The sequence below is a fragment of the Ranitomeya variabilis genome, chromosome 4, assembly GCF_051348905.1.
Source record: "Ranitomeya variabilis isolate aRanVar5 chromosome 4, aRanVar5.hap1, whole genome shotgun sequence".
Lineage (NCBI taxonomy): Eukaryota > Metazoa > Chordata > Amphibia > Anura > Dendrobatidae > Ranitomeya > Ranitomeya variabilis.
The window spans coordinates 233605562-233633270 of NC_135235.1; the positions used below are offsets into that span (position 1 = coordinate 233605562).

The window sequence follows — 27709 nt, forward strand, 5'->3', positions numbered from 1 at the left end:
ATTTCATAGGTCCTTGTTGCGGCGGTACATTGTGCCTGTAGTTCCTTCTGCTGAGCCTCCTGCTCCGGTGTTGGTTGAGGGCGAGTTGGAGTACGTGGTGGAGAAGATCTTGGATTCTCGCCTCTCCAGGCGGAGGCTTCAGTACCTGGTCAAGTGGAAGGGCTATGGTCAGGAGGATAATTCCTGGGTGGTCGCCTCTGATGTTCATGCGGCCGATTTAGTTCGTGCCTTTCATGCCGCTCATCCTGATCGCCCTGGTGGTCGTGGTGAGGGTTCGGTGACCCCTCACTAAGGGGGGGGTACTGTTGTGAATTTGCTTTTTGCTCCCTCTAGTGGTTACTAGTTTTTTGACTCTGGTTTTTCTGTCATTCCTTTTATCCGCACCTGGGTCGTTAGTTAGGGGTGTTGCTATATAAGCTCCCTGGACCTTCAGTTCAATGCCTGGCAACGTAGTTATCAGAGCTAGTCTGCTGTGCTCTTGTCTACTGATCCTGGTTCCAGTTATATCAGCTAAGTCTGCCTTTTGCTTTTTGCGATTTGTTTTGGTTTTGTATTTTTGTCCAGCTTGTCCCAATCTATATCCTGACCTTTGCTGGAAGCTCTAAGGGGCTGGTGTTCTCCCCCCGGACCGTTAGACGGTTCGGGGGTTCTTGAATTTCCAGTGTGGATTTTGATAGGGTTTTTGTTGACCATATAAGTTACCTTTCTTTATTCTGCTATCAGTAAGCGGGCCTCTCTGTGCTAAACCTGGTTCATTTCTGTGTTTGTCATTTCCTCTTACCTCACCGTCATTATTTGTGGGGGGCTTCTATCCAGCTTTGGGGTCCCCTTCTCTGGAGGCAAGAAAGGTCTTTGTTTTCCTCTACTAGGGGTAGCTAGATTCTCCGGCTGGCGCGTGTCATCTAGAATCAACGTAGGAATGATCCCCGGCTACTTCTAGTGTTGGCGTTAGGAGTAGATATATGGTCAACCCAGTTACCACTGCCCTATGAGCTGGATTTTTGTATTCTGCAGACTTCCACGTTCCTCTGAGACCCTCGCCATTGGGGTCATAACAATTCTGGTACCATTCTTTATTCATGGCTGTGTTTTAGGCAAGACTGTGAGTGAGCCGATTCCCTTGGCTGAGAAGCAACCCCACACATGAATGGTTTCAGGATGCTTTACAGTTGGCATGAGACAAGACTGGTGGTAGCGCTCACCTCTTCTTCTCCGAATAAGCTGTTTTCCAGATGTCCCAAACAATCGAAAATGGGATTCAGCAGAGAAAATGACTTTGCCCCAGTCCTCAGCAGTCCACTCCCTGTACCTTTTGCAGAATATCAGTCGGTCCCTGATGTTTTTTCTGGAGAGAAGTGGCTTCTTTGCTGCCCTCCTTGAAACCAGGCCTTGCTCAAAGTGTCTCCGCCTCACAGTGCGTGCAGAAGCACTCACACCAGCCTGCTGCCATTCCTGAGCAAGCTCGGCACTGCTGGTAGTTCGATCCCGCAGCTGAAACAGTTTTAAGATACGGTCCTGGCGCTTGCTGGTCTTTCTTGGGCACCCTGGAGCCTTTTTGACAACAATGGAAGCTCTCTCCTTGAAGTTCTTGATGATGCGATAGATTGTTGACTGAGGTGCAATCTGTGTAGCTGCGATACTCTTCCCTGTTAGGCCATTTTTGTGCAGTGCAATGATGGCTGCACGTGTTTCTTTAGAGATAACCATGGTTAACTGAAGAGAAACAATGATACCAAGCACCAGCCTCCTTTTAAAGTGTCCAGTGATGTCATTCTTACTTAATCATGACTGATTGATCGCCAGCCCTGTCCTCATCAACACCCACACCTGTGTTAATGGATCAATCACTAAAACGATGTTAGCTGCTCCTTTTAAGGCAGGACTGCAATGATGTTGAAATGTGTTTTGGGGGTTAAAGTTCATTTTCTGGGCAAATATTGACTTTGCAAGAACAGTAATTGCTGTTAAGCTGATCACTCTGACATTCAGGAGTATATGCAAATTGCCATTAGAAAAAATGAAGCAGTAGAGTTTGGAAAAATTAATATTTGTCTCATTCTCAAAATTTTTGGCCATGACTGTACATATACAGGAGGAGTGGTGCTGTGCAGGAGATATACAGGATAACTTTGAGGCTTGCACCTAGTATACAGGTAGCACAGGTTTTGTGATTTGTGAGCCCCCATGACAGATCTTCTCCTGTTAGCACCATCATGACATATTATAACTGGACTTGTCGGGGTCACCGGTCGTCGCTGTGATCCCGGGGTAATAATCGATGGTTGTCGGGGTCACCGGTCGTCGCTTTAATTCTGGGGTAATAATCGATCATTGTCGGGGTCACCGGTCGTCGCTGTGATCCTGGGGTAATAATCGATGGTTGTCGGGGTCACCGGTCATCGCTGTGATCCTGGGGTAATAATCGATGGTTGTCGGGGTCACCGGTCATCGCTGTGATCCTGGGGTAATAATCGATGGTTGTCGGGGTCACCGGTCATCGCTGTGATCCTGGGGTAATAATCGATGGTTGTCGAGGTGACCGGTCGTCGCTGTGATCCTGGGGTAATAATCGATCGTTGTTGCCCATTATTGCACATTCTCTCTCCATTTTTCATGCAGTTTTTCGCTTTTCCTTTTTTTTTTCTTTCCTAGGATTGAATTCTCTGGGTGGAGGGAGAGGAGGAAGTGAAGGAGCGATGGGAGGAGAGAGAGAAGGAGAGAGAGGGAGAGACAGATGACGAGGGGGGATGGGATTCGTCTTTGTATAGCAGAACGAGGCTTCATCAGACAGACGTTCGGATAGATACCCAACATCTGCGTGACATGCACACTGAGCGCTGGATGCCCCTGTGACAGCGAGACGCAACCTCGACCGCAGCCGACCGGTGCCACCGACGTGCGCCTCGCACCCTAGCAGCTGCCATCACCCCTTCTACCAGCAGCACCGGCATCGCTGCACCGGGCAGGACGGGCAGGATGGGCGATTCGGACGGGATGAGGAGCGCTCGGCTGTTCCTGAGCTGCATCCTACTCTTGGGCGTCCAGGTGAGGAGGCGGCGACGGCGGCAGAGCGGAGGTGCAGTGCTCCTCTCCAGGGTTGGGTGGAGTTGCTCCATTTTCACGGCAGGAGGCTGATGGTGCATGGCAGCGGGAAGGTAACCGGTGGCAGCGCCAATGGAGGGAGCGGTGATGCAATGTAGCATCCTGCGACTCCCGTTAACCCTTTTTTTTTTCCTTTTGGCAGGGTCAGGCCAGGGGTGGCACATGGGGCGCAGAATGGCAGATGACGCTATATCATTTTTCTATATGGCCACTGATGCCCCATACGGTGCCGAATCAATTGGATGAGGGCAACTAAATTGGATCGGTTATGATATATATATATTTTTTTTTTTTCAGACTTTCCCCCCCCAAAAAAAATATTAGCGCCATAAACATTTGCAGCAAATTTTGGGTGATGTACGGTTCTGGGGATATGTCAGAATGAATGTGGAGGGCAGAGGTGGGTGACGGGCACGGCCAGAGATCACGGCGGGGCATGCCGGGCCGCCGTGTGGTTAAGGCTGAAGGGGTTAAATGAGGCCGGAGCCCGGGGATGCGTCTGGACGGCGCGGCGGCTCAGCCGGGCGCGGGACTGAAATAGCAGGTGGTGCCTGATGCCAGAGTGGAGATGAATGGACTCACTAATTGGGAGATGGGTCCGTCATGGAAGAGCAGGTAATGTCAGGAGCGGGGGGCGGTGGTGGGGGGTCGCGCTCTGACTACAGACCCCCGGGGCCCTCCTGTGTATGAGCCCAAGAGCTCGCACTCTGCCCCCTACTAATGGAGTAAACCAGCACAATCTATTGTCTCTGTTATCAGCCATTTGAGGTCAAGGAGAGAGGATGACTCGGCGCAGGTGGATTCCATCTGTTGTTCTCTGTTATCAGGGGATTTCTGGTGGGGAGCTGCTGACCGGAGGCAGGGATGGGTCTAGTAATTGCAAATCCCTAGGGGGGCCGTTGGGGACAGGAACCCAAGGAGAAAACTGAAAACCGCCTGATAATACGCATCGATGCCTGGTGCGGTTCTTTGTGGACTATATGGCGGTACTATGCAACCTCTGGTATTTAGATATAAGCACTGTATAGCGGTATTATATGGGCTGCAATGGCTGTATTATCTGGGCACTCTATGGTATGCGACCTCCTGTATTTACATGCAAGCACAGTATAACAGTATTATATGGACTACAATGGCGGTATTATCTGGGCACTATATGATAGCATTATCTGACCTCCAGTATTTATATATAAACACAATGTAACAGGATAGCATGGGCTGCAATGGCGGTATTATCTGGGCACTATATATAGGTATTATATGGTCTGCAATGGCACTATATATAGGTATTATATGGTCTACAATGGCGGTATTATCTGGGCACAATATATAGGTATTATATGGTCTGCAATGGCACTATATATAGGTATTATATGGTCTACAATGGCGGTATTATCTGGGCACTATATATAGGTATTATATGGTCTACAATGGCGGTATTATCTGGGCACTATATATAGGTATTATATGGTCTGCAATGGCACTATATATAGGTATTATATGGTCTACAATGGCGGTATTATCTGGGCACAATATATAGGTATTATATGGTCTGCAATGGCACTATATATAGGTATTATATGGTCTACAATGGCGGTATTATCTGGGCACAATATATAGGTATTATATGGTCTGCAATGGCACTATATATAGGTATTATATGGTCTACAATGGCGGTATTATCTGGGCACTATATATAGGTATTATATGGTCTACAATGGCGGTATTATCTGGGCACTATATATAGGTATTATATGGTCTGCAATGGCACTATATATAGGTATTATATGGTCTACAATGGCGGTATTATCTGGGCACTATATATACACTCACCGGCCACTTTATTAGGTACACCTGTCCAACTTCTTGTTAACACTTAATTTCTAATCAGCCAATCACATGGCGGCAACTCAGTGCATTTAGGCATGTAGACATGGTCAAGACAATCTCCTGCAGTTCAAACCGAGCATCAGTATGGGGAAGAAAGGTGATTTGAGTGCCTTTGAACGTGGCATGGTTGTTGGTGCCAGAAGGGCTGGTCTGAGTATTTCAGAAACTGCTGATCTACTGGGATTTTCACGCACAACCATCTCTAGGGTTTACAGAGAATGGTCCGAAAAAGAAAAAAAATCCAGTGAGCGGCAGTTCTGTGGGCGGAAATGCCTTGTTGATGCCAGAGGTCAGAGGAGAATGGGCAGACTGGTTCGAGCTGATAGAAAGGCAACAGTGACTCAAATCGCCACCCGTTACAACCAAGGTAGGCCTAAGAGCATCTCTGAACGCACAGTGCGTCGAACTTTGAGGCAGATGGGCTACAGCAGCAGAAGACCACACCGGGTACCACTCCTTTCAGCTAAGAACAGGAAACTGAGGCTACAATTTGTACAAGCTCATCGAAATTGGACAGTAGAAGATTGGAAAAACGTTGCTTGGTCTGATGAGTCTCGATTTCTGCTGCGACATTCGGATGGTAGGGTCAGAATTTGGCGTAAACAACATGAAAGCATGGATCCATCCTGCCTTGTATGGAGCATCTTTGGGATGTGCAGCCGACAAATCTGCGGCAACTGTGTGATGCCATCATGTCAATATGGACCAAAATCTCTGAGGAATGCTTCCAGCACCTTGTTGAATCTATGCCACGAAGAATTGAGGCAGTTCTGAAGGCAAAAGGGGGTCCAACCCGTTACTAGCATGGTGTACCTAATAAAGTGGCCGGTGAGTGTAGGTATTATATGGTCTGCAATGGCGGTATTATCTGGGCACTATATTTAGGTATTATATGGTCTGCAATGGCGGTATTATCTGGGCACTATATTTAGGTATTATATGGTCTGCAATGGCGGTATTATCTGGGCACAATATATAGGTATTATATGGTCTGCAATGGCAGTATTATCTGGGCACTATATATAGGTATTATATTATCTGGGCACTATATGACAGTATTATATGTGACAGAGATCAGTTGCTCTTGTTATAACGCTCCAGCACTATTATAACTACAGTACCAGTCGCTCCTCTTAAAACGCCGCTCTGTGTGGTACGGCCGCAGCGATGTTGACAGGAGTCTCTGGATGCAGGAGGCACTGAGTCGTTCCCAGTCACTTTCCGCCATCTCCCCCTGGTACTGACCCGTCCCTCCCACACACAATACAGACCCTTATAATAGTCACAAGGCCGCTGTGTATTGTTAGGGGTCATGTGAGACGGAGTCAGACTGTGCGTAATACCCAGGCTGGAGCAGGACACAGCGATTATTTACAAGTCAGGACCTGTACATAAACAAACCGTGTAAATAAAGGAGAACACCAGAGACAATGGACACAAATCCTAATGTACATATACAGATCTCTCCAGGAGATGCCCAGGTTATACCAGCTGTACATAAATTATTATATACAGGAGATGCCCAGGTTATACCGGCTGTACATATGTCATTATATACAGGAGATGCCCAGGTTATATCAGCTGTACATATACAGATCTATGCAGGAGATGACCAGGTTATACCGGCTGTACATATACAGATCTATGCAGGAGATGCCCAGGTTATACCGGCTGTACATATACAGATCTGTGCAGGAGATGCCCAGGTTATACCGGCTGTACATATACAGATCTGTGCAGGAGATGCCTAGGTTATACCGGCTGTACATATACAGATCTATGCAGGAAATGCCCAGGTTATACCGGCTGTACATATACAGATCTGTGCAGGAGATGCCTAGGTTATACCGGCTGTACATATACAGATCTGTGCAGGAGATGCCCAGGTTATACCGGCTGTACATATACAGATCTGTGCAGGAGATGCCTAGGTTATACCGGCTGTACATATACAGATCTATGCAGTCGAGATGTCCAGGTTATACCGGCTGTACATACAGTCTATCATTATATACAGGAAATGCCCAGGTTATACCAACAGTGCATATATAATTATATCCAGGAGATGCCCAGGTTATACCGGCTATACATATACAATTATATACAGGAGATGCCCAGGTTATACCAGCTGTACATATATAATTATGCCCAGGTTATAGCAGCGGTACATATATAATTATATACAGGAGATGCCAAGGTTATACCAGCTGTACATATATAATTATGCCCAGGTTATAGCAGCTGTACATATACAATTATATACAGGAGATGCCCAGGTTATACCTGCTGTACATATATAATTATATACTGGAGATTCCCGGGTTATACCACCTGTACATATATACTTATACTGGAGATACCCAGGTTATACCAGCTGTACATATATAATTATATACAGGAGATGCCCAGGTTATACCAGCTGTACATATATAATTATATACAGGAGATGCCCAGGTTATACCGGCTGTACATATATAATTATATACAGGAGATGCCCAGGTTATACCGGCTGTACATATATACTTATACTGCAGATACCCAGGTTATACCGGCTGTACATGTACAGATCTATGCAGGAGATGCCCAGGTTATACCAGCTGGTACATATACAGATCTATGCAGGAGATGCCCAGGTTATACCAGCTGGTACATATACAGATCTATGCAGGAAATGCCCAGGTTATACCAGCTGTACATAAATAATTATATACAGGAGATGCCCAGGTTATACCGGCTGTACATGTATCATTATATACAGGAAATGCCCAGGTTATACAAGCTGTACATATGTCATTATATACAGTAGATGCCCAGGTTATACCAGCTGTACATATATCATTATATACAGGAAGTGCCCAGGTTATACCAACAGTGCATATATAATTATATCCAGGAGATGCCCAGGTTATACCGGCTATACATATACAGATCTATGCAGGAGATGACCAGGTTATACCGGCTGTACATATACAGATCTGTGCAGGAGATGCCCAGGTTATACCGGCTGTACATATATCATTATATACAGGAAATGCCCAGGTTATACCAACAGTGCATATATAATTATATACAGGAGATGCCCAGGTTATACCGGCTATACATATACAATTATATCCAGGAGATGCCCAGGTTATACTGGCTATACATATACAATTATATACAGGAGATGCCCAGGTTATACCGGCTGTACATATACAGTTATATACAGGAGATGCCCAGGTTATAGCAGCTGTACATAAATAATTATGCCCAGGTTATAACCGCTGTACATATACAATTATATACAGGAGATGCCCAGGTTATACCACCTGTACATATATACTTATACTGGAGATACCCAGGTTATACCAGCTGTACATATATAATTATATACAGGAGATGCTCTGGTTATACAGGCTGTACATATATAATTATATACAGGAGATACCCAGGTTATACCGGCTGTACATGTATAATTATGCCCAGGTTATAGCAGCGTGCTCTTTATAATGTGTGTTGCTGGACAGGATTGATTTTCGGGGTGCAGTGCTGCTCCTGGACGTGTTTATTATTTGCTGTCTTTGGGGGTTCAGTGAATTTACAGCTCATCCATTACAATATTGTATTGTTCGACGCCAGGAGACGTTCGTGCAACAAACCTGGTGTGAGACCGACATCAGTCACCGGGAAAGGGGAATAATGAGGAATATCCAGAGCGTCACCATGGGAGAAGTACCACTGGGATTAGATACACGGCTCAGCAGACAGTATCACACAGGAGAGGATGATTAGATACACAGCTCAGCAGTCAGTATCACACAGGAGAGGATTAGATACACGGCTCAGCAGTCAGTATCACACAGGATAGGATTAGATACACGGCTCAGCAGACAGTATCACACAGGATGGGATTAGATACACGGCTCAGCAGACAGTATCACACAGGAGAGGATTAAATACACGGCTCAGCAGTCAGTATCACACAGGATAGGATTAGATACACGGCTCAGCAGTCAGTATCACACAGGAGAGGATTAGATACATGGCTCAGCAGTCAGTATCACACAGGAGAGGATTAGATACACGGCTCAGCAGACAGTATCACACAGGATGGGATTAGATACACGGCTCAGCAGACAGTATCACACAGGAGAGGATTAGATACACGGCTCAGCAGTCAGTATCACACAGGATAGGATTAGACACACGGCTCAGCAGACTGTACCACACAGGAGAGGATTAGATACACTGCTCAGCAGGCAGTACTACACAGGATAGGATTAGACACATGGCTCAGCAGTCAGTATCACACAGGATAGGATTAGATACACGGCTCAGCAGTCAGTATCACACAGGATAGGATTAGATACACGGCTCAGCAGTCAGTATCACACAGGAGAGGATTAGATACACGGCTCAGCAGTATCACACAGGATAGGAATAGATACACGGCTCAGCAGTATCACACAGGAGAGGATTAGATACATGGCTCAGCAGTCAGTATCGCACAGGATAGGATTAGCTACATGGCTCAGCAGACAGTATCACACAGGATGGGATTAGATACACGGCTCAGCAGACAGTATCACAGGAGAGGATTAGATACACGGATCAGCAGTCCGTATCACAGGATAAGATTAGATACACGGCTCAGCAGTCAGTATCACACAGGAGAGGATTAGATACATGGCTCAGCAGTCAGTATCACACAGGATAGGATTAGATACACGGCTCAGCAGTCAGTATCACACAGGAGAGGATTAGATACATGGCTCAGCAGTCAGTATCACACAGGAGAGGATTAGATACACGGCTCAGCAGACAGTATCACACAGGATGGGATTAGATACACGGCTCAGCAGACAGTATCACACAGGAGAGGATTAGATACACGGCTCAGCAGACTGTACCACACAGGATAGGATTAGATACACGGCTCAGCAGTCAGTATCACACAGGATAGGATTAGATACACGGCTCAGCAGTCAGTATCACACAGGAGAGGATTAGATACACGGCTCAGCAGTATCACACAGGATAGGAATAGATACACGGCTCAGCAATCAGTATCACACAGGAGAGGATTAGATACATGGCTCAGCAGTATCACACAGGATAGGATTAGATACACGGCTCAGCAGTCAGTATCACACAGGAGAGGATTAGATACACGGCTCAGCAGACAGTATCACACAGGATGGGATTAGATACACGGCTCAGCAGACAGTATCACACAGGAGAGGATTAGATACATGGATCAACAGTCAGTATCACAGGATAGGATTAGATACACGGCTCAGCAGTCAGTATCACACAGGAGAGGCTTAGATACATGGCTCATCAGTCAGTATCACATAGGATTAGATACACGGCTCAGCAGACAGTATCACACAGGAGAGGATTAGATACACGGCTCAGCAGACAGTATCACACAGGAGAGGATTAGATACACGGCTCAGCAGTCAGTATCCCATAGGATTAGATGCTTGGATCAGATACCCTCAGGGTTAACCCTCCCAGTGCTGGTAGTTCCTCTCTTCGGTCCGTACGTGCGGTGCTCACATTAGGATTTACAAGGCGTTCCCCGGCTCCTCGCTGCAGACTGGATGAATTGCTTTGTAATTTTATGAGTCCCAATTGGATGAGGCTGAAATAAAATACTGACCAGACGCAAATATCTATAATTCATCCCTCTTATATACATGTCACGTCTGCCGCAGGTCACATGATCGAAGGTTTACATTAAGTATCGGTGCGGGGCAATGGAGCGTGGATGTGTCACCCCCATTAGAGTAAATAGTCAGCAGACCTCCATAGACTTCACTGGAGAGGGTCACATCTCAGCACGGCCCCCTCCACATGTGGGGAGAAGCTGCAGGAAACGCTGCTCATAGCAGGACCCCCCATTCATCAGGTGGCGAGACTCCCAGAGGGGGTCCTACACCTGCAGAAGAGGAGATTACTTTACCACTTACATTTTAGGTTCATTCCTTTCACTACTTCTATTGTGGAAACCATCAACAAGCTGCTGTTGACGAATCTGTCTCCCTATGTGTGCGTTCACTTCATCATTTGTATCACACCCTAAAATAATAACCAAATACCATCCAGCAAGCAAATGGTAGGAACGAAGGCGGTGAGAACAACAGCAGCTTGCTGACAGGCTCCAAATACAAATTTGCAAATGCAAATTTTCTTCAGCTTGCTGACAGGCTCCAAATAGAACTACTTTTTTGGGGGGTTCATATTTTTATTGCAGCCCTGATCAGATAAGTCATATCTGCAGTTTGCTGACACGTTCCAGATAAAAATAAATTTTCATGTATAGATTTGTGATACAGCGCAGAATAGATCTGACAACAACATCTTGCTGACGGGTTCCAAATGGAAATAAAAAAATTATTTATATATATATATATTTTATTGTACAGAGATGGCTTCAAAATCATAACCCCCTTCGTCTGACCAACAATGATGATATAGATGAAATATTACAATTAGTTGGGAATTTCATTATCATCGAGGTTCTGCAGCTCATGAGACATAAGCAGGGGCAGAGCCCAAAACTCAAATGATCCTCCCCCAAGGATTCATCCTGTACATTAAAAAAAAAAAATCTCAAGCTTAACTGGAGGCAAATAAAAAATAAAACTCTAATATATGTGTCATCAGCCTCTTTTTGACAGGTTCCAGATAAAAACAAATTTGTGATACAGCACGCAACTGATCTGACAACACCTTGCTGACGGGTTCTAGATAGAAAACAAGTTTAAATACTTATTTTTATGACCACGTGTGACCCCAGAATATAAATTTTCCTCCACCGGCCGCTGCTTATTACTTAATATTTCCTTCCCTGTGTTCTGTGACCCCAGTAATAACATCATTTTGACCCTGAGCCAGATCGGCTTTTATAGCCCCCGTTTACTCTCTCAGGCTGCGGGCCCCAGGACAGGCACTGAGGTTATATAACGAAACCACAACAATTCTGAGAAGAAATGATTAAAAACCCTCTCAAGGCTTTATAAGGCTTGTAAAAAGGAGAATGAAGCGAAGCATCTGTATGAGGGCGAGAAGCGTCTGCTGCGGAGAGGAGTCGTGACAATGTGCAATGACTCAAGGACCTTTTATGTTTCATGTTTTTATTTTAAGGGACAACAATATTTATGAATGTGGAGAGACCCCCCACCTAATTCTGTCCCTCCACCCCTCAGTCTTTCACCCATACCAACAGTACTGTATGGATTTCTCTCTATTACTCATTTTTCATTGAGCTGGAGATCATAAGATAAGCAGGGGTGGAGCCATGCACTGAACTGTCCCTCCCCTGAGGATTCATTCATCACCTGCATATTAAGAAATCTCTAATAAAGTAAAAAAAAAATCAATAGCAGAGCCACATTATTAGTTGATATCAATCAGAGCTCATTATACTACAGCGCCGTTACAATCAGATCTGCTGATATCGGTCACACATGTGGATGGAATTGTCTCAAGTGACATATTATAATGAGGGGGGTAGAGAGTTCCGAGATATGGAGAGGGCATCAAGATAATAACCCCCATTCGTAACTATGTCATCACAATTCTGTTGGGAGATCTTAGTATTTCACGTGAAGATTATAAAACATAAGTGGGGCGGAGCTGAGCACTGAATTGTCCCACCCCTGAGGATTTATTTAACTCAACTGGCTACAAAAAAAAAACCCAAATCAATGCCAACAGCTTGTAATAGCGGAGCTACATTATTATCTTATATCAATTAACGCTTATTAGACTACAGAGGCGTTATAAGCGAATCAGCCGATCAGTTTCTCCCGATGGTCAGGGGTATAGAGTTGGCCTCAATATCATAACCTCCTTAGCCATCTGACCAACAATGTAATATTTCACCTGTATCGTCAATACGGTTGGGATTTCTTAGAATTTCACAATCCTCGAGGTGATGCAAATCATAAGACATAAGCAGGGGCTGAGCCCAGAACTCAAAGGCTCCTCCCCCAAGGATTTATTTTACATTTCCTACACATTAAAAAAATCTCAAACTAAACTGGGGGCAAAATAAAAAATAAATAAATATCAGCAGAGCTATAAGCGATTCAGCAGATATAATTCACATACACGGATTGAGAGGTCTCAGCAGCGACAGAGTGTAGGGCACACGGAGGTTTTTGCAGTTCTTTCATTTCATCTCATTGAAAAAGATTACCCTTACCCTACCCTAGCCTGAAACAGCTGATAACAGAGATCAATAGATTGTAAATACCTGAGTTAAGGTACCTTCACACTGAACAACTTAACAACGATAGCGATCCGTGACGTTGCAGCATCCTGGATAGGGATATCGTTGTGTTTGACACGCAGCAGCGATCTGGATCCTGCTGTGACGTCGTTGGTCGGAGCTAGAAGGCCAGCACCTTATTTCGTTGCTGGATCTCCCGCAGACATCGCTGAGTCGGCGTGTGTGACGCGGATTCAGCGATGTCTTCACTGGTAACCAGGGTAAACATCGGGTTACTAAGCGCAGGGCCGCGCTTAGTAACCCGATATTTACCCTGGTTACCATTGTAAATGTAAAAAAACAAACACTACATACTTACATTCCGATGTCTGTCGTGTCCCCCGGCGTTCTGCTTCCCTGCACTGTGTCAGCGCCGGCCGGCCGTAAAGGAAAGCACAGCGGTGACGTCACCGCTCTGCTTTACGGCCGGCGCTTACAGTGCAGGGAAGCAGAACGCCGGGGGACGCGACAGACACTGGAATGTAAGTATGTAGTGTTTGTTTTTTTTTACATTTACACTGGTAACCAGGGTAAACATCGGGGTACTAAGCGCGGCCCTGTGCTTAGTAACCCGATATTTACCCTGGTTACCCGGGGACTTCGGCATCGTTGGTCGCTGGAGAGCTGTCTGTGTGACAGCTCTCCAGCGACCACACAGCGACGCTGCAGCGATCGGCATCGTTGTCTAGATCGCTGCAGCATCGCTAAATGTGACGGTACCTTTAGAGTCATCCTTTGCTCCAGAAATGGATTATAGCCAACTATAAAACTTCAATTTCTCAGGATTTTTCACACTATTCTGGACAAGGGGGGCGCTAGTTTGCTTATAATTTACGCAATACTTTTATGCATCATGTAAGGTAGGGTGATCTGCAAAATATTGTTTCTTATAATTTTTAAATTACATCTTTGTCTTATTTTTTTTTTGCCTACATTTTTTTTTCTTTTATAACTGTTTGTCTTAATATTTTTATTTTTTGTCTAATTTATTTAAATATATTACATCTTTTTGTTTAATATATACAGACCAAAAGTTTGGACACATCTTCTCATTTAAAGACTATGAAAATTGTACATTCACACTGAAGGCATCAAAACTATGAATTAACACATGTGGAATTATATAGTTAACAAAAAAGTGTGAAACTGAAATCATGTCTTATATTCTAGGTTCTTCAAAGTAGCCACCTTTTGCTTTGATGACTGCTTTGCACACTCTTGGCATTCTCTTGATGAGCTTCAAGAGGTAGTCACCGGGAATGGTTTTCACTTCACAGGTGTGCCCTGTCAGGTTTAGTAAGTGGGATTTCTTGCCTTATAAATGGGGTTGGGACCATCAGTTGTGTTGTGCAGAAGTCTGGTGGATACACAGCTGATAGTCCTGCTGAATAGACTGTTAGCTGCTTTTTTCTTGCCATAATACAAATTCTAAGTAAAGAAAAACAAGTGGCCATACCATCATTACTTTAAGGCTATGTTCACACGATGCGGTTTTCGCTGCGGATCCGCAGCGGATTTGCAGCTGCGGATCCGCGTCCTTTTTCCATGCAGGGTACAGTACAATGTTACCCTATGGAAAAAAAAACCCGCTGTTCCCACGATCCTTTTTTCCGCTGGAAAATCCGCGCTGATTTTCTGCGGGAAAAAAAGAAGTACCATGTCAATTCTTTCTGCGGATTCCGCTGCTGTTTTCCACCTGCACCAATAGGAAAAAGCAGCTGGAAACCCGCAGTGGAATCCGCAGTAGAAAAAGGACTGAAAACCGCAGTGAAAACCACCGCAGGTTTTGCACTGCGGATTTCACAAATCAGGACCTGAAAAATCCGCAGCGAAAAAAGGATCGTGTGAACAAGGCCTAAGAAATGAAGGTCAGTCAGTCCGAAAAATTGGGAAATCTTTGAAAGTGTCCCCAAGTGCAGTGGCAGAAACAATCAAGCGCTACAAAGAAACTGGCTCACATGAGGACCGCCCCAGGAAAGGAAGACCAAGAGTCACCTCTGCTTCTGAGGATAAGTTTATCCGAGTCACTGGCCTCAGAAATCGCAGGTTAACAGCAGCTCAGATTAGAGACCAGGTCAATGCCACACAGAGTTCTAGCAGCAGACACATCTCTACAACAACTGTTAAGAGGAGACTTTGTGCAGCAGGCCTTCATGGTAAAATAGCTGCTAGGAAACCACTAAGGACAGGCAACAAGCAGAACAGACTTGTTTGGGCTAAAGAACACAAGGAATGGACATTATACCAGTGGAAATCTGTGCTTTGGTCTGATGAGTCCAAATTTGAGATCTTTGGTTCCAACCACCGTGCCTTTGTGCGAAGCAGAAAAGGTGAACGGATGGACTCTACATGCCTGGTTCCCACCGTGAAGCATGGAGGAGGAGGTGTGATGTGTGGGGGTGCTTTGCTGGTGACACTGTTGGGGATTTATTAAAAATTGAAGGCTTACTGAACCAGCATGGCTACCACAGCATCTTGCAGCGACATGCTATTCCATCCGGTTTGCGTTTGGTTGGACCATCATTTATTTTTCAACAGGACAATGACCCCAAACACACCTCCAGGCTGTGTAAGGGCTATTTGACCAAGAAGGAGAGTGATGGGGTGCTACGCCAGATGACCTGGCCTCCACAGTCACCAGACATGAACCCAATCGAGATGGTTTGGGGTGAGCTGGACCGCAGAGTGAAGGCAAGAGGGCCAACGAGTGCTAAGCATCTCTGGGAACTCCTTCAAGATTGTTGGAAGACCATTCCCGGTGACTACCTCTTAAAGCTCATCAAGAGAATGCCAAGAGTGTGCAAAGCAGTCATCAACGCAAAAGGTGGCTACTTTGAAGAACCTTGAATATAAGACATAATTTCAGTTGTTTCACACTTTTTTGTTAAGTATATAATTCCACATGTGTTAATTCATAGTTTTGATGCCTTCAGTGTGAATGTACAATTTTCATATTCATGAAAATACAGAAAAATCCTTAAATGACAAGGTGTGTCCAAACTTTTGGTCTGTACTGTATATATTACAACTTTGCCTGTTTTTTTTCTTTTACAACTTTTTGTCTAATTTTTTTAGTCTAATTTATTTAAATATATATTACAACTTTTTGTCTTTTTTTTTTTTTTTTTTTTTTTGGGGGGGGGGGGGGATTAATTATTTGTTTTTGATACAGTCCAATGTTAATTTCCACCTCCTAATTAGATACCAGCAGTCTGGTCTTGAGGGACCCCAGCGTGATTTCCCGGGGGGGGGGGGGGGCGCTCCGGATGACATGATGCATAAATATAGGCTATGGTTAAGGCGACAGATGTGACGGGAAGAAGGGAGCGGCGCGGTGAGGCCGGGGATAAGATGGTGGGAAGGTGTCAGTCAGAGGAAATTCGAAAAACATGTTGTAAATACGAGACGGAGATGAAAGGCGCGCGGAGAGCGAGGCAAATCGAGAGGCCCAGGAATATGAGATGAATAAGGCAGATATGGGACTGCGAGGGCCGCAAACGTGAGAGGTGACGGGGAGAGCGAGCGGGGGAAGATGAGGAAGCGAGATCAGCCTTCACGGCCATTTGGGAAGAGGTCGTCATGGCAACAGAGAAAGATAGAACATCTCCGTCGGGAACCCGTTACCATAGCAGCTTATCTCCGAAAGTCAGCGATAGAGGCTGAGAACGAGCAGGCCGGGGACGTAAGACCCTGAGAAGGCAGCGGGATCCGCCGAGGCCTAGTCACCTCGCCTCACACTGCACAACATGGCTGACACAGGTGACCTTGAGGGAGGCTCTCGCTACAACTCATGAGAAACGGTTGTTTCCATGATGATAAGCGCCAATAATCACGTAATGATCGGATAAATAATACATAACCCAATGGAGGCCATTGCCAATAGCAACCAATCGGATTCCAGCTCTCATGTCGGAAAGGTCCTTCGGAAATTGAGAGAAGCTACCTGATTGGTTGCTATGGGCAACTGCACCATTTAAATAATAAAAAAAACACAGTTAAATTTTCCCGTGTTTGTCGACGTCCTGTCTGCCATTTTTCAGTGGGTTTTGCTGAATTTGAGGCATCATTTTTCCCACAGTCCTGCATGGAATAATCTGCCATCTATTTTTACCTCTTGCTGTTTCTCTCCATGACAAATGCCGGCTGTGATCTTCTCGTGACCACCCTGCCCCCCTCCTCCTCCTCCACCGCCATATTGTGCTCACACATCACTATCTGACTAATGATACGGAGGAGGGAGCGCGCTTTAAAACAAAATATGACTCTACGAAAGCAAAAAAAATAAATATTGGCAATGATTTTCTACAGTGATAGCGCCCCCCATGGGACTTATTTGGATACAGAACTTGATTGGGTTCTCTAGAATAAACGGAAAAATGTTAGGGGACAATACATTGTTCTATGTTTATATGGAAAGGTGAAATATGGATATAATATTGCTATAATACCGCCTAAATAATAGCACCACATTGTGCTTAAATTATACTGCCATATGGAGCTACTTAATCCTATGATACAGTGCTTTATATAATGTCATATGGTGCCCACATATGGTAATAGCTCCTGTCTTTCATTTATACTACCATACCGAGCTACTTAATACTGAGATACAGTGCTTACATAATGCCACATCATATACCGCCACACTGTCCTTTATTTATACTACCATACCGAGCTACTTGATACAGAGATGCAGTGCCTACATAATGCCACATCATATAATACCGCCACACTGTCCTTTATACTACCATACCGAGCTACTTAATACTGAAATACAGTGCTTACATAATGCCACATCATATAATACCGCCACACTGTCCTTTATACTACCATACCGAGCTACTTAATACTGAGATACAGTGCTTACATAATGCCACATATAATACCACCGCACTGTCCTTTATTTATACTACCATACTGAGCTACTTAATACTGAGATACAGTGCTTACATAATGCCACATCATACAGTTAGGTCCATATATATTTGGACAGAGACAACATTTTTCTTATTTTGGTTATAGACATTACCACAATGAATTTTAAACAAAACAATTCAGATGCAGTTGAAGTTAAGACTTTCAGCTTTCATTTGAGGGTATCCACATTAAAATTGGATGAAGGGTTTAGGAGTTTCAGCTCCTTAACATGTGCCACCCTGTTTTTAGGGACCAAAAGTAATTGGACAATTGACTCCAAGGCTATTTCATGGACAGGTGTGGGTAATCCCTTCGTTATGTCATTCTCAATTAAGCAGATAAAAGGTCTGGAGTTGATTTGAGGTGTGGTGCTTGCATTTGGAAGGTTTTGCTGTGAAGTAAACATGCGGTCAAAGGAGCTCTCCATGCAGGTGAAACAAGCCATCCTTAAGCTGCGAAAACAGAAAAAAACAAGCCGAGAAATTGCTACAATATTAGGAGTGGCAAAATCTACAGTTTGGTACATCCTGAGAAAGAAAGAAAGCACTGGTGAACTCATCAATGCAAAAAGACCTGGGCGCCCACAGAAGACAACAGTGGTGGATGATCGCAGAATAATCTCCATGGTGAAGAGAAACCCCTTCACAACAGCCAACCAAGTGACCAACACTCTCCAGGAGGTCGGCGTATCAATATCCAAATCTACCATAAAGAGAAGACTGCATGAAAGTAAATACAGAGGGTTCACTGCACGGTGCAAGCCACTCATAAGCATCAAGAATAAAAGGGCTAGACTGGACTTTGCTAAAAAACATCTAAAAAAGCCATCACAGTTCTGGAAGAACATTCTTTGGACAGATGAAACCAAGATCAACCTCTACCAGAATGATGGAAAGAGAAAAGTATGGCGAAGGCGTGGTCCAGCTCATGATCCAAAGCATACCACATCATCTGTAAAACATGGCGGAGGCAGTGTGATGGCTTGGGCATGCATGGCTGCCAGTGGCACTGGGTCACTAGTGTTTATTGATGATATGACACAGGACAGAAGCAGCCGAATGAATTCTGAGGTATTCAGAGCCATACTGTGTGCTCAGATCCAGCCAAATGCAGCCAAACTGATTGGTCGTCGTTTCATACTACAGATGGACAATGACCCAAAACATAAAGCCAAAGCAACCCAGGAGTTTATTAAAGCAAAGAAGTGGAATATTCCTGAATGGCCAAGTCAGTCACCTGATCTCAACCCAATTGAGCAGCATTTCACTTGTTAAAGACTAAACTTCAGACAGAAAGGCCCACAAACAGCAACTGAAAACCACCGCAGTGAAGGCCTGGCAGAGCATCAAAAAGGAGGAAACACAGCGTCTGGTGATGTCCATGAGTTCAAGACTTCAGGCAGTCATTGCCAGCCAAGGGTTTTCAACCAAGCACTAAAAATAAACATTTTATTTAAAATTTATTGAATCTGTCCAATTACTTTAGGTCCCTTTAACCCCTTCCCGACCTGTGACACAGCGTATGCGTCATGAAAGTCGGTGCCAATCCGACCTGTGACGCATATGCTTTGTCACAGAATGATCGCGTCCCTGCAGATCGGGTGAAAGGGTTAACTCCCATTTTACCCGATCTGCAGAGACAGGGGGAGTGGTGCTTCAGCCCAGGGGGGTGGCTTCACCCCCTCGTGGCTACGACCGCTCTGATTGGCTGTTGAAAGTGAAACTGCCAATCAGAGCGATTTGCAATATTTCACCTAAAAAACTGGTGAAATATTACAATCCAGCCATGGCCGATGCTGCAATATCATCGGCCATGGCTGGAAATACTGAAGTGACCCCCCCCACACCCACCGATCGCCCCCCCAGTCCTCCGTTATGGGGTCTGGTCCCCTCCGTCCGCCTGCCGGCTCCCCCGTCCTCCTGTCCGCTCCCTCCTTGTTTGGATTCACCCCCCTTGTGGTCCGATTACCCCCCTGTGCTCCGATCCACCACCCCTCCACCCCTTCATACTTACTGATCCTCCCGGTGTCCGTACGTCTCCTCGCTGGGCGCCGCCATCTTCCAAAATGGCGGGCGCATGCTCAGTGCGCCCGCCGAATCTGCCAGCCGGCAGATTCCTTACAAGTACATTTTGATCGCTGTGGTAGGTTCTATCACAGCGATCAAAGTAAAAAAAATAATAAATAAACCCCCCCCTTTATCACCCCCATAGGTAGGGACAATAATAAAATAAAGAAAATATATATATTTTTTTTTTTCGTTTTCCACTAGGGTTAGGGTTAGAACTAGGGGTAGGGTTAGGGTTACGGGTAGGGTTAGGGGTAGGGTTAGGGTTATGGCATGTGCACACAGTGCGGATTTGGCTGCGGATCCGCAGCGGATTGGCCGCGGATCCGCAGCAGATTGGCCGCTGCGAATTCGTAGCAGTTTTCCATCAGGTTTACAGTACCATGTACACCTATGGAAAACCAAGTCCACTGTGCCCATGGTGCGGAAAATTCCGTGCAGAAACGCTGCGTTGTATTTTCCGCAGCATGTCAATTCTTTGTGCGGATTCCGCAGCGTTTTACACCTGTTCCTCAATTAGGAATCCGCAGGTGAAATCCGCACAAAAAAACACTGGAAATCTGCTGTAAATCTGCAGGTAAAACGCAGTGCCTTTTACCTGCAGATTTTTCAAAAATCGTGCGGAAAAATCTCACACGAATCCGCAACGTGGGCACATAGCCTTAGGGTTAGGGTTGGAATTAGAGTTAGGGTTGGAAATAGGGCTAGGGTTGGAAATAGGGTTAAGATTAGGCTTGTGGTTAGGGTTACGGATAGGGTTAGGAGTGTGTTGGGGTTACAGTTGTGGTTAGGGTTAGGGTTGGGATTAGGGTTAGGGTTGGAATTAGGGTTACGGGTGTGTTGCGGTTAGGGTTGTGGTTAGGGGTGTGTTGGGGTTAGGGTTGTGATTAGGGTTATGGCTACAGTTGGGATTAGGATTAGGGGTGTGTTGGGGTTAGTGTTGAAGTTAGAATTGAGGGGTTTCCACTGTTTAGGCACATCAGGGGTCTCCAAACGGAACATGGCGCCACCATTGATTCCAGCCAATCTTGCGTTCAAAAAGTCAAATGGTGCTCCCTCCCTTCCAAGCCCCAACGTGCGCCCAAACAGTGGTTTACCCCCACATTTGGGGTACCAGCGTACTCAGGACAAACTGGGCAACAACTGTTGGGGTCCAATTTCTCCTGTTACCCTTACAAAAATAAAAAATTACTTGCTAAAACATAATTTTTGAGGAAAGAACAATTATTTTTTATTTTCACGGCTCTGCGTTATAAACTTCTGTGAAGCACTTGGGGGTTGAAAGTGCTCACCACACATCTAGATAAGTTCCTTGGGGGGTCTAGTTTCCAAAATGGGGTCACTGGTGGGGTGTTTCTACTGTTTAGGCACATCAGGGGCTCTGCAAATGCAATGTGATGCCCGCAGACCATTCCATCAAAGTCTGCATTTCAAATGTCACTACTTCCCTTCCGAGCCCTGACATGCGCCCAAACAGTGGTTTACCCCCACATATGGGGTACCAGCACACTCACAACAAACTGGGCAACAAATATTGGGGTCCAATTTCTCCTGTTACCCTTGTGAAAATAAAAAATTGCTTGCTAAAACATCTTTTTTTTTTGAGGAAAGAAAAATGATTTTTTATTTTCACGGCTCTGCGTTGTAAACTTCTGTGAAGCACTTGGGGGTTGAACGTGCTCACCACACATCTAGATAAGTTCCTTGGGGGGTCTAGTTTCCAAAATGGGGTCAATTGTGGGGGGTTTCTACTGTTTAGGCATATCAGGGGCTCTGCAAACGTAACATGATGCCCGCAGACCATTCCATCAAAGTCTGCATTCCAAAACGTCACTACTTCCCTTCCGAGCCCCGGCATATGCCCAAACAGTGGTTTACCGCCACATATGGGGTATCAGCGTACTCAGGAGAAACTGGACAACAAATTTTGGGATTCAATTTCTCCTGTTACCCTTGGGAAAATAAAAAATTGTGGGCTAAAAAATCATTTTTGAGAAAAGAAAAATTATTTTTTATTTTCATGGCTCTGCGTTATAAACTTCTGTGAAGCACTTGGGGGTTCAAAGTGCTCACCACACATCTAGATTAGTTCCTTGGGAGGTCTAGTTTCCAAAATGGGGTCACTTGTGCGGGAGCTCCAATGTTTAGGTACACAGGGGCTCTCCAAACGCGACATGGTGTCCGCTAATGATTGGAGCTAATTTTCCATTCAAAAAGCCAAATGGCACGCCTCCCCTTCCGAGCCTTGCCGTGCACCCAAACAGTGGTTTACCCCCACATATGAGGTATCGGCGTACTCAGGAGAAATTGACCAACAAATTTTAGGATCCATTTTATCCTGTTGCCCATGTGAAAATGAAAGAATTGAGGCTAAAAGAAATTTTGTGTGAAAAAAAAGTACTTTTTCATTTTTGCGGATCAATTTGTGAAGTACCTGGGGGTTTAAAGTGCTCACTATGCCTCTAGATAAGTTCCTTGGGGGGTCTAGTTTCCAAAATGGGGTCACTTGTGGAGGAGCTCCAATGTTTAGGCACACGGGGGCTCTCCAAACGCGACATGGTGTCCGCTAAAGATTGGAGCCAATTTTTCATTCAAAAAGTCAAATGGCGCTCCTTCCCTTCCGAGCCCTGCCGTGCGCCCAAACAGTGGTTTACCCCCACATATGAGGTATCAGCGTACTCAGGACAAATTGGACAACAACGTCCATGGTCCAGTTTCTCCTTTTACCCTTGGGAAAATAAAAAAATTGTTGCTAAAAGATCATTTTTGTGACTAAAAAGTTAAATGTTCATTTTTTATTTCCATGTTGCTTCTGCTGCTGTGAAACACCTGAAGGGTTAATAAACTTCTTGAATGTGGTTTTGAGCACCTTGAGGGGTGCAGTTTTTAGAATGGTGTCACTTTTGGGTATTTTCAGCCATATAGAACCCTCAAACTGACTTCAAATGTGAGGTGGTCCCTAAAAAAAATGGTTTTGTAAATTTTGTTGTAAAAATGAGAAATCACTGGTCAAATTTTAACCCTTATAACTTCCTAGCAAAAAAAAAAATTTGTTTCCAAAATTGTGCTGATGTAAAGTAGACATGTGGGAAATGTTATTTATTAACTATTTTGTGTCACATAACTCTCTGGTTTAACAGAATAAAAATTCAAAATGTGAAAATTGCGAAATTTTCAAAATTTTCGCCAAATTTCTGTTTTTTTTCACAAATAAACTCAGAAATTATCGACCTAAATTTACCACTAACATGAAGCCCAATATGTCACGAAAAAACAATCTCAGAATCGCTAGGATCCGTTGAAGCGTTCCGGAGTTATTACCTCATAAAGGGACACTGGTCAGAATAGCAAAAAACGGCAAGGTCATTAAGGCCAAAATTGGCTGGGTCATGAAGGGGTTAAAAACAGGGTGGCACATGTTAAGAAGCTGAAACTTCTAAACCCTTCATCCAATTTTAATGTGGATACCCTTAAATGAAAGCTGAACGTCTGAACTTCAACTGCATCTGAATTGTTTTGTTTAAAATTCATTGTGGTAATGTCTATAACCAAAATAAGAAAAATGTTGTCTCTGTCCAAATATATATGGACCTAACTGTATAATACCGCCACACTGTCCTTTATTTATACTACCATACTAAGCTACTTAATACTATAATGCAGTGTTTACATGATGTCACATCACATAATACCGCCACACTGTCCTTTATTTATACTACCATAATGAGCTACTTAATACTGAGATACAGTGCTTACATAATGTCATATGGTGCCCATATAATAGCGTCATACTATCCTTTATACTACCATACTGAGCTACTTAATACTGATAGTGTTTACATATTGCCACATGGTGTCCACATAATAATGTCCCACTGTCCTTTAGTTTTACTGTCATACTGAGCTACTAAATACTGAGATGCAATGTGGTATTGTGCCCACATGTTCTTAAATTATACCACCATACTGAACTTCTTAATACTATGAAGCAGTGCTTACATAATTACCGGTACATGTAGTATCCACATAATAGCTCCAATTAATGCACCATTCATTGTCAAGTAATGATATTGTGATGACGAGTGTTGAGCATTCCGATACCGCAAGTATCGGGTATCGGCCGATACTTGCGGGTATCGGAATTCCGATACCGAGATCCGATACTTTTGTGGTATCGGGTATCGGTATCGAAACAACATTAATGTAAAAAAGTGTAAAAGAGAGAATTAAAATAAAAAAATATTGCTATACTCACCTCTCCGACGCAGCCTGGACCTCAGCGAGGGAACCGGCAGCGTTGTTTGCTTAAAATTCGCGCTTTTCCTTCCTTACGTGAAGTCCCGGCTTGTGATTGGTTGCGTGCCGCCCATGTGGCCGCGACGCGACCAATCACAGCAAGCCGTGACGTAATTTCAGGTCCTTCAGGATTTAAAATTATGTTCCGGCTTTGTGATTGGTCGCGTCGCGGTCACATGGGCGACGCGACCAATCACAAGCCGTGACGTCACGGGAGGCTGGACACGCGCGCATTTTAAAATGCGCGCTTGTCCTGCCTCCCGTGACGTCACAGCTTGTGATTGGTCGCGTCGCCCAAAATGCGCGCTTGTCCTGCCTCCCGTGACGTCACGGCTTGTGATTGGTCGTGTCGCCCATGTGACCGCGACACGACCAATCACAAGCCAGAACGTAATTTTAAAATCCTGAAGGACCTAAAATTACGTCACGGCTTGCTGTGATTGGTCGCGTCGCGGTCACATGGGCGACGCGACCAATCACAAGCCGTGACGTCACGGGAGGCAGGACAAGCGCGCATTTTAAAATGCGCGCGTGTCCAGCCTCCCGTGACGTCACGGCTTGTGATTGGTCGCGTCGCCCATGTGACCGCGACGCGACCAATCACAAAGCCGGAACGTAATTTTAAAATCCTGAAGGACCTGACATTACGTCACGGCTTGCTGTGATTGGTCGCGTCGCGGCCACATGGGCAGCACGCGACCAATCACAAGCCGGGACTTCACGTAAGGAAGGAAAAGCGCGAATTTTAAGCAAACAATGCTGCCGGGTTCCCTCGCTGAGGTCCAGGCTGCGTCGGAGAGGTGAGTATAGCAATATTTTTTTTTTTTATTCTTTATTTGACACATTAATATGGTTCCCAGGGCCTGAAGGAGAGTTTCCTCTCCTTCAGACCCTGGGAACCATCAGGGATACCGTCCGATACATGAGTCCCATTGACTTGTATTGGTATCGGGTATCGGTATCGGATTGGATCCGATACTTTGCCGGTATCGGCCGATACTTTCCGATACCGATACTTTCAAGTATCGGACGGTATCGCTCAACGCTAGTGATGACACCTCATTTAATCTTAATTATGCCAGACAAATATTTTCAGTAGCCCAGGAGACATGGGCTATTGTCTGAACTTTGACTATTGAATTTGTGTTTTTTCGGTTAGTAAAGAAACAGACTATTGTTCGTATGAGTCTGAATGTTGATTCTTAAATTGATGTTTGTGAACTATTGAATGGCTTCTGTTTACCTCCTATATCACCTCCTGCAGGTTAGTGCCTGCTATCTTTGGAGGACAAGGTCGCAGGGTCATTGAACAATCAATGTTTGGTAGAATGTTGATTACCCATTGTACCAGGCAATGCAGTTTGACTTGCAAACACTGAGGGATAAATTATGAACCCTTGAACAATTGCGAGATGAGCTCCAGCCAGCGTCCCCAATCCTGTGGAAAAATGCCTGATTAAGAGCTGTGAACTATAAAAGGAGGATCTGCCTCTGTTTCCATTGTGACTTGATAGAACAACAGCCAGGACACCATAACTCCATGAAGAGAGAGACTGTACAGAACAACAGCCAAGGCACCATTGCACCATCAAGGGGAACACAGATTTGACATTCTACAGGATGCCAGCTTAAGGGACCACGGCCCCAGCTGGGAGAAAAGAGATCTGCTCCATTGACTAGCAATAAACCCATGGAGTCGTTTGGGGAAGCCGGGATTGGGACCCTCCGGTCACCTGGCCCCATGGAGACGTTTAGAGAGGCCAGGTTGTGACCCTCCAGTCACCTGGCCCCATGGAGATGTTCGGAGAAGACATGTTATGACCCTCTGGTCACTTGGCCACGTGCCTCAATGGACTGTCAACTTACTAGGCTTGTCGTTACCGCCTATCTGCCTGCCCTGGAAGCCCCAAAGTCGCAGCTGTTCTCGGGCCAACGGATGAGAGCACCCACTGACCCTTGTGTCTCCACAGATACCGTACGCTGGTCACTTAATTCTGCCATACTCTGTAATATAGAGCAAGATTGTTGCCTAATGCCTCTTATAAAGAACTGCCATAAAGTACATGTACATAACTGCTATACAGACACAATGAACATATGAGTGACCATATAATACCGCTGTATAGCGCCTTTATGTTCATGTTGAATAGATTTGCTGTCCAATTAACAGTGCTGTTGAGTGCCCAAATAAAACTGCTGTACTGGACACCTATAGTACCATTAATGTCTAAACTGCTGGCAACAGAAGTAAGTACACCCCTAACTAAAAATGGCCAAATTGTGCTGTCACAAATTGTGTTGTCCCATGAAAAGATATTATAAAATAGTTACAAAAATGCAAGGGGTGTACTCACTTTTGTGATATAGTGTATATCTGACTGAGAGTGTATAGTATCAATATATTACTGCCATGCATTGCCTACATAAGACTGTGATACAGTGAACATTTCTTATATTGCTCAATTAATGCTGCTATGATGTCAGCATATAGTACAGATAATAGTACCATACAGTGAACACAACAGTACCATACAGTGTGCACATAACAGTGCCATAAAGTCAAAACATAACAGTACTTTACAGTGAACACTTAGCAGTATCGTACAACGTACACATAACAGTACCATACAATGTAGACATATGGTACTGTTGTGTGTGTTATATGGTACTGTTAACATACACACAACAGTACCATATAATGTACACATAACAGTACCATACGACATACGGTGCATTTTACAGTGCCATATAATGTACCCATAACAGTACCATACAATGCACACATAGCAGTACCATATAATGTACCCATAACAGTACCATACAATGCACACAGAAGTACCATATAATGTACACATAACAGTCCCATACAACGTACCATATAACGTACACATAACCGTACCATACAACATACATATAACCGTACCATACAACGTACACACAACAGTACCATATAACATACATATAACAGTACCATATAACATACACATAATAGTACCATACAACGCACACACAACAGTACCATACTGCATACACATAACAGTACCATATAACAGTACTATATAAAATACACATAACGGTACCATGCAACATACATATAACAGTAACATATAATGTACACATAACAGTGCCATACAATGTACTCATAACTGTGCCATACTAATTATACATAATCGTCCCA

General features: G+C 44.6%; 1 protein-coding gene across 2 annotated transcripts in view; it reads left to right on the plus strand.

Annotated features, from left to right (window-relative positions):
• Window positions 1-2682: 2682 nt before the first annotated feature.
• The window catches only part of APLP1 (amyloid beta precursor like protein 1), a 70407-nt gene continuing 45380 nt past the window's right edge, over window positions 2683-27709 (plus strand). Inside the window, exon 1 of one of the 2 annotated variants that reach the window (XM_077260215.1) lies at window positions 2683-3045. In XM_077260215.1, coding sequence (XP_077116330.1) covers window positions 2977-3045 — 69 coding nt within the window. In that variant the 5' untranslated portion in view covers window positions 2683-2976. The remainder of the gene's footprint in view (window positions 3046-27709) is intronic. The other variant, XM_077260216.1, reaches the window with a different exon arrangement.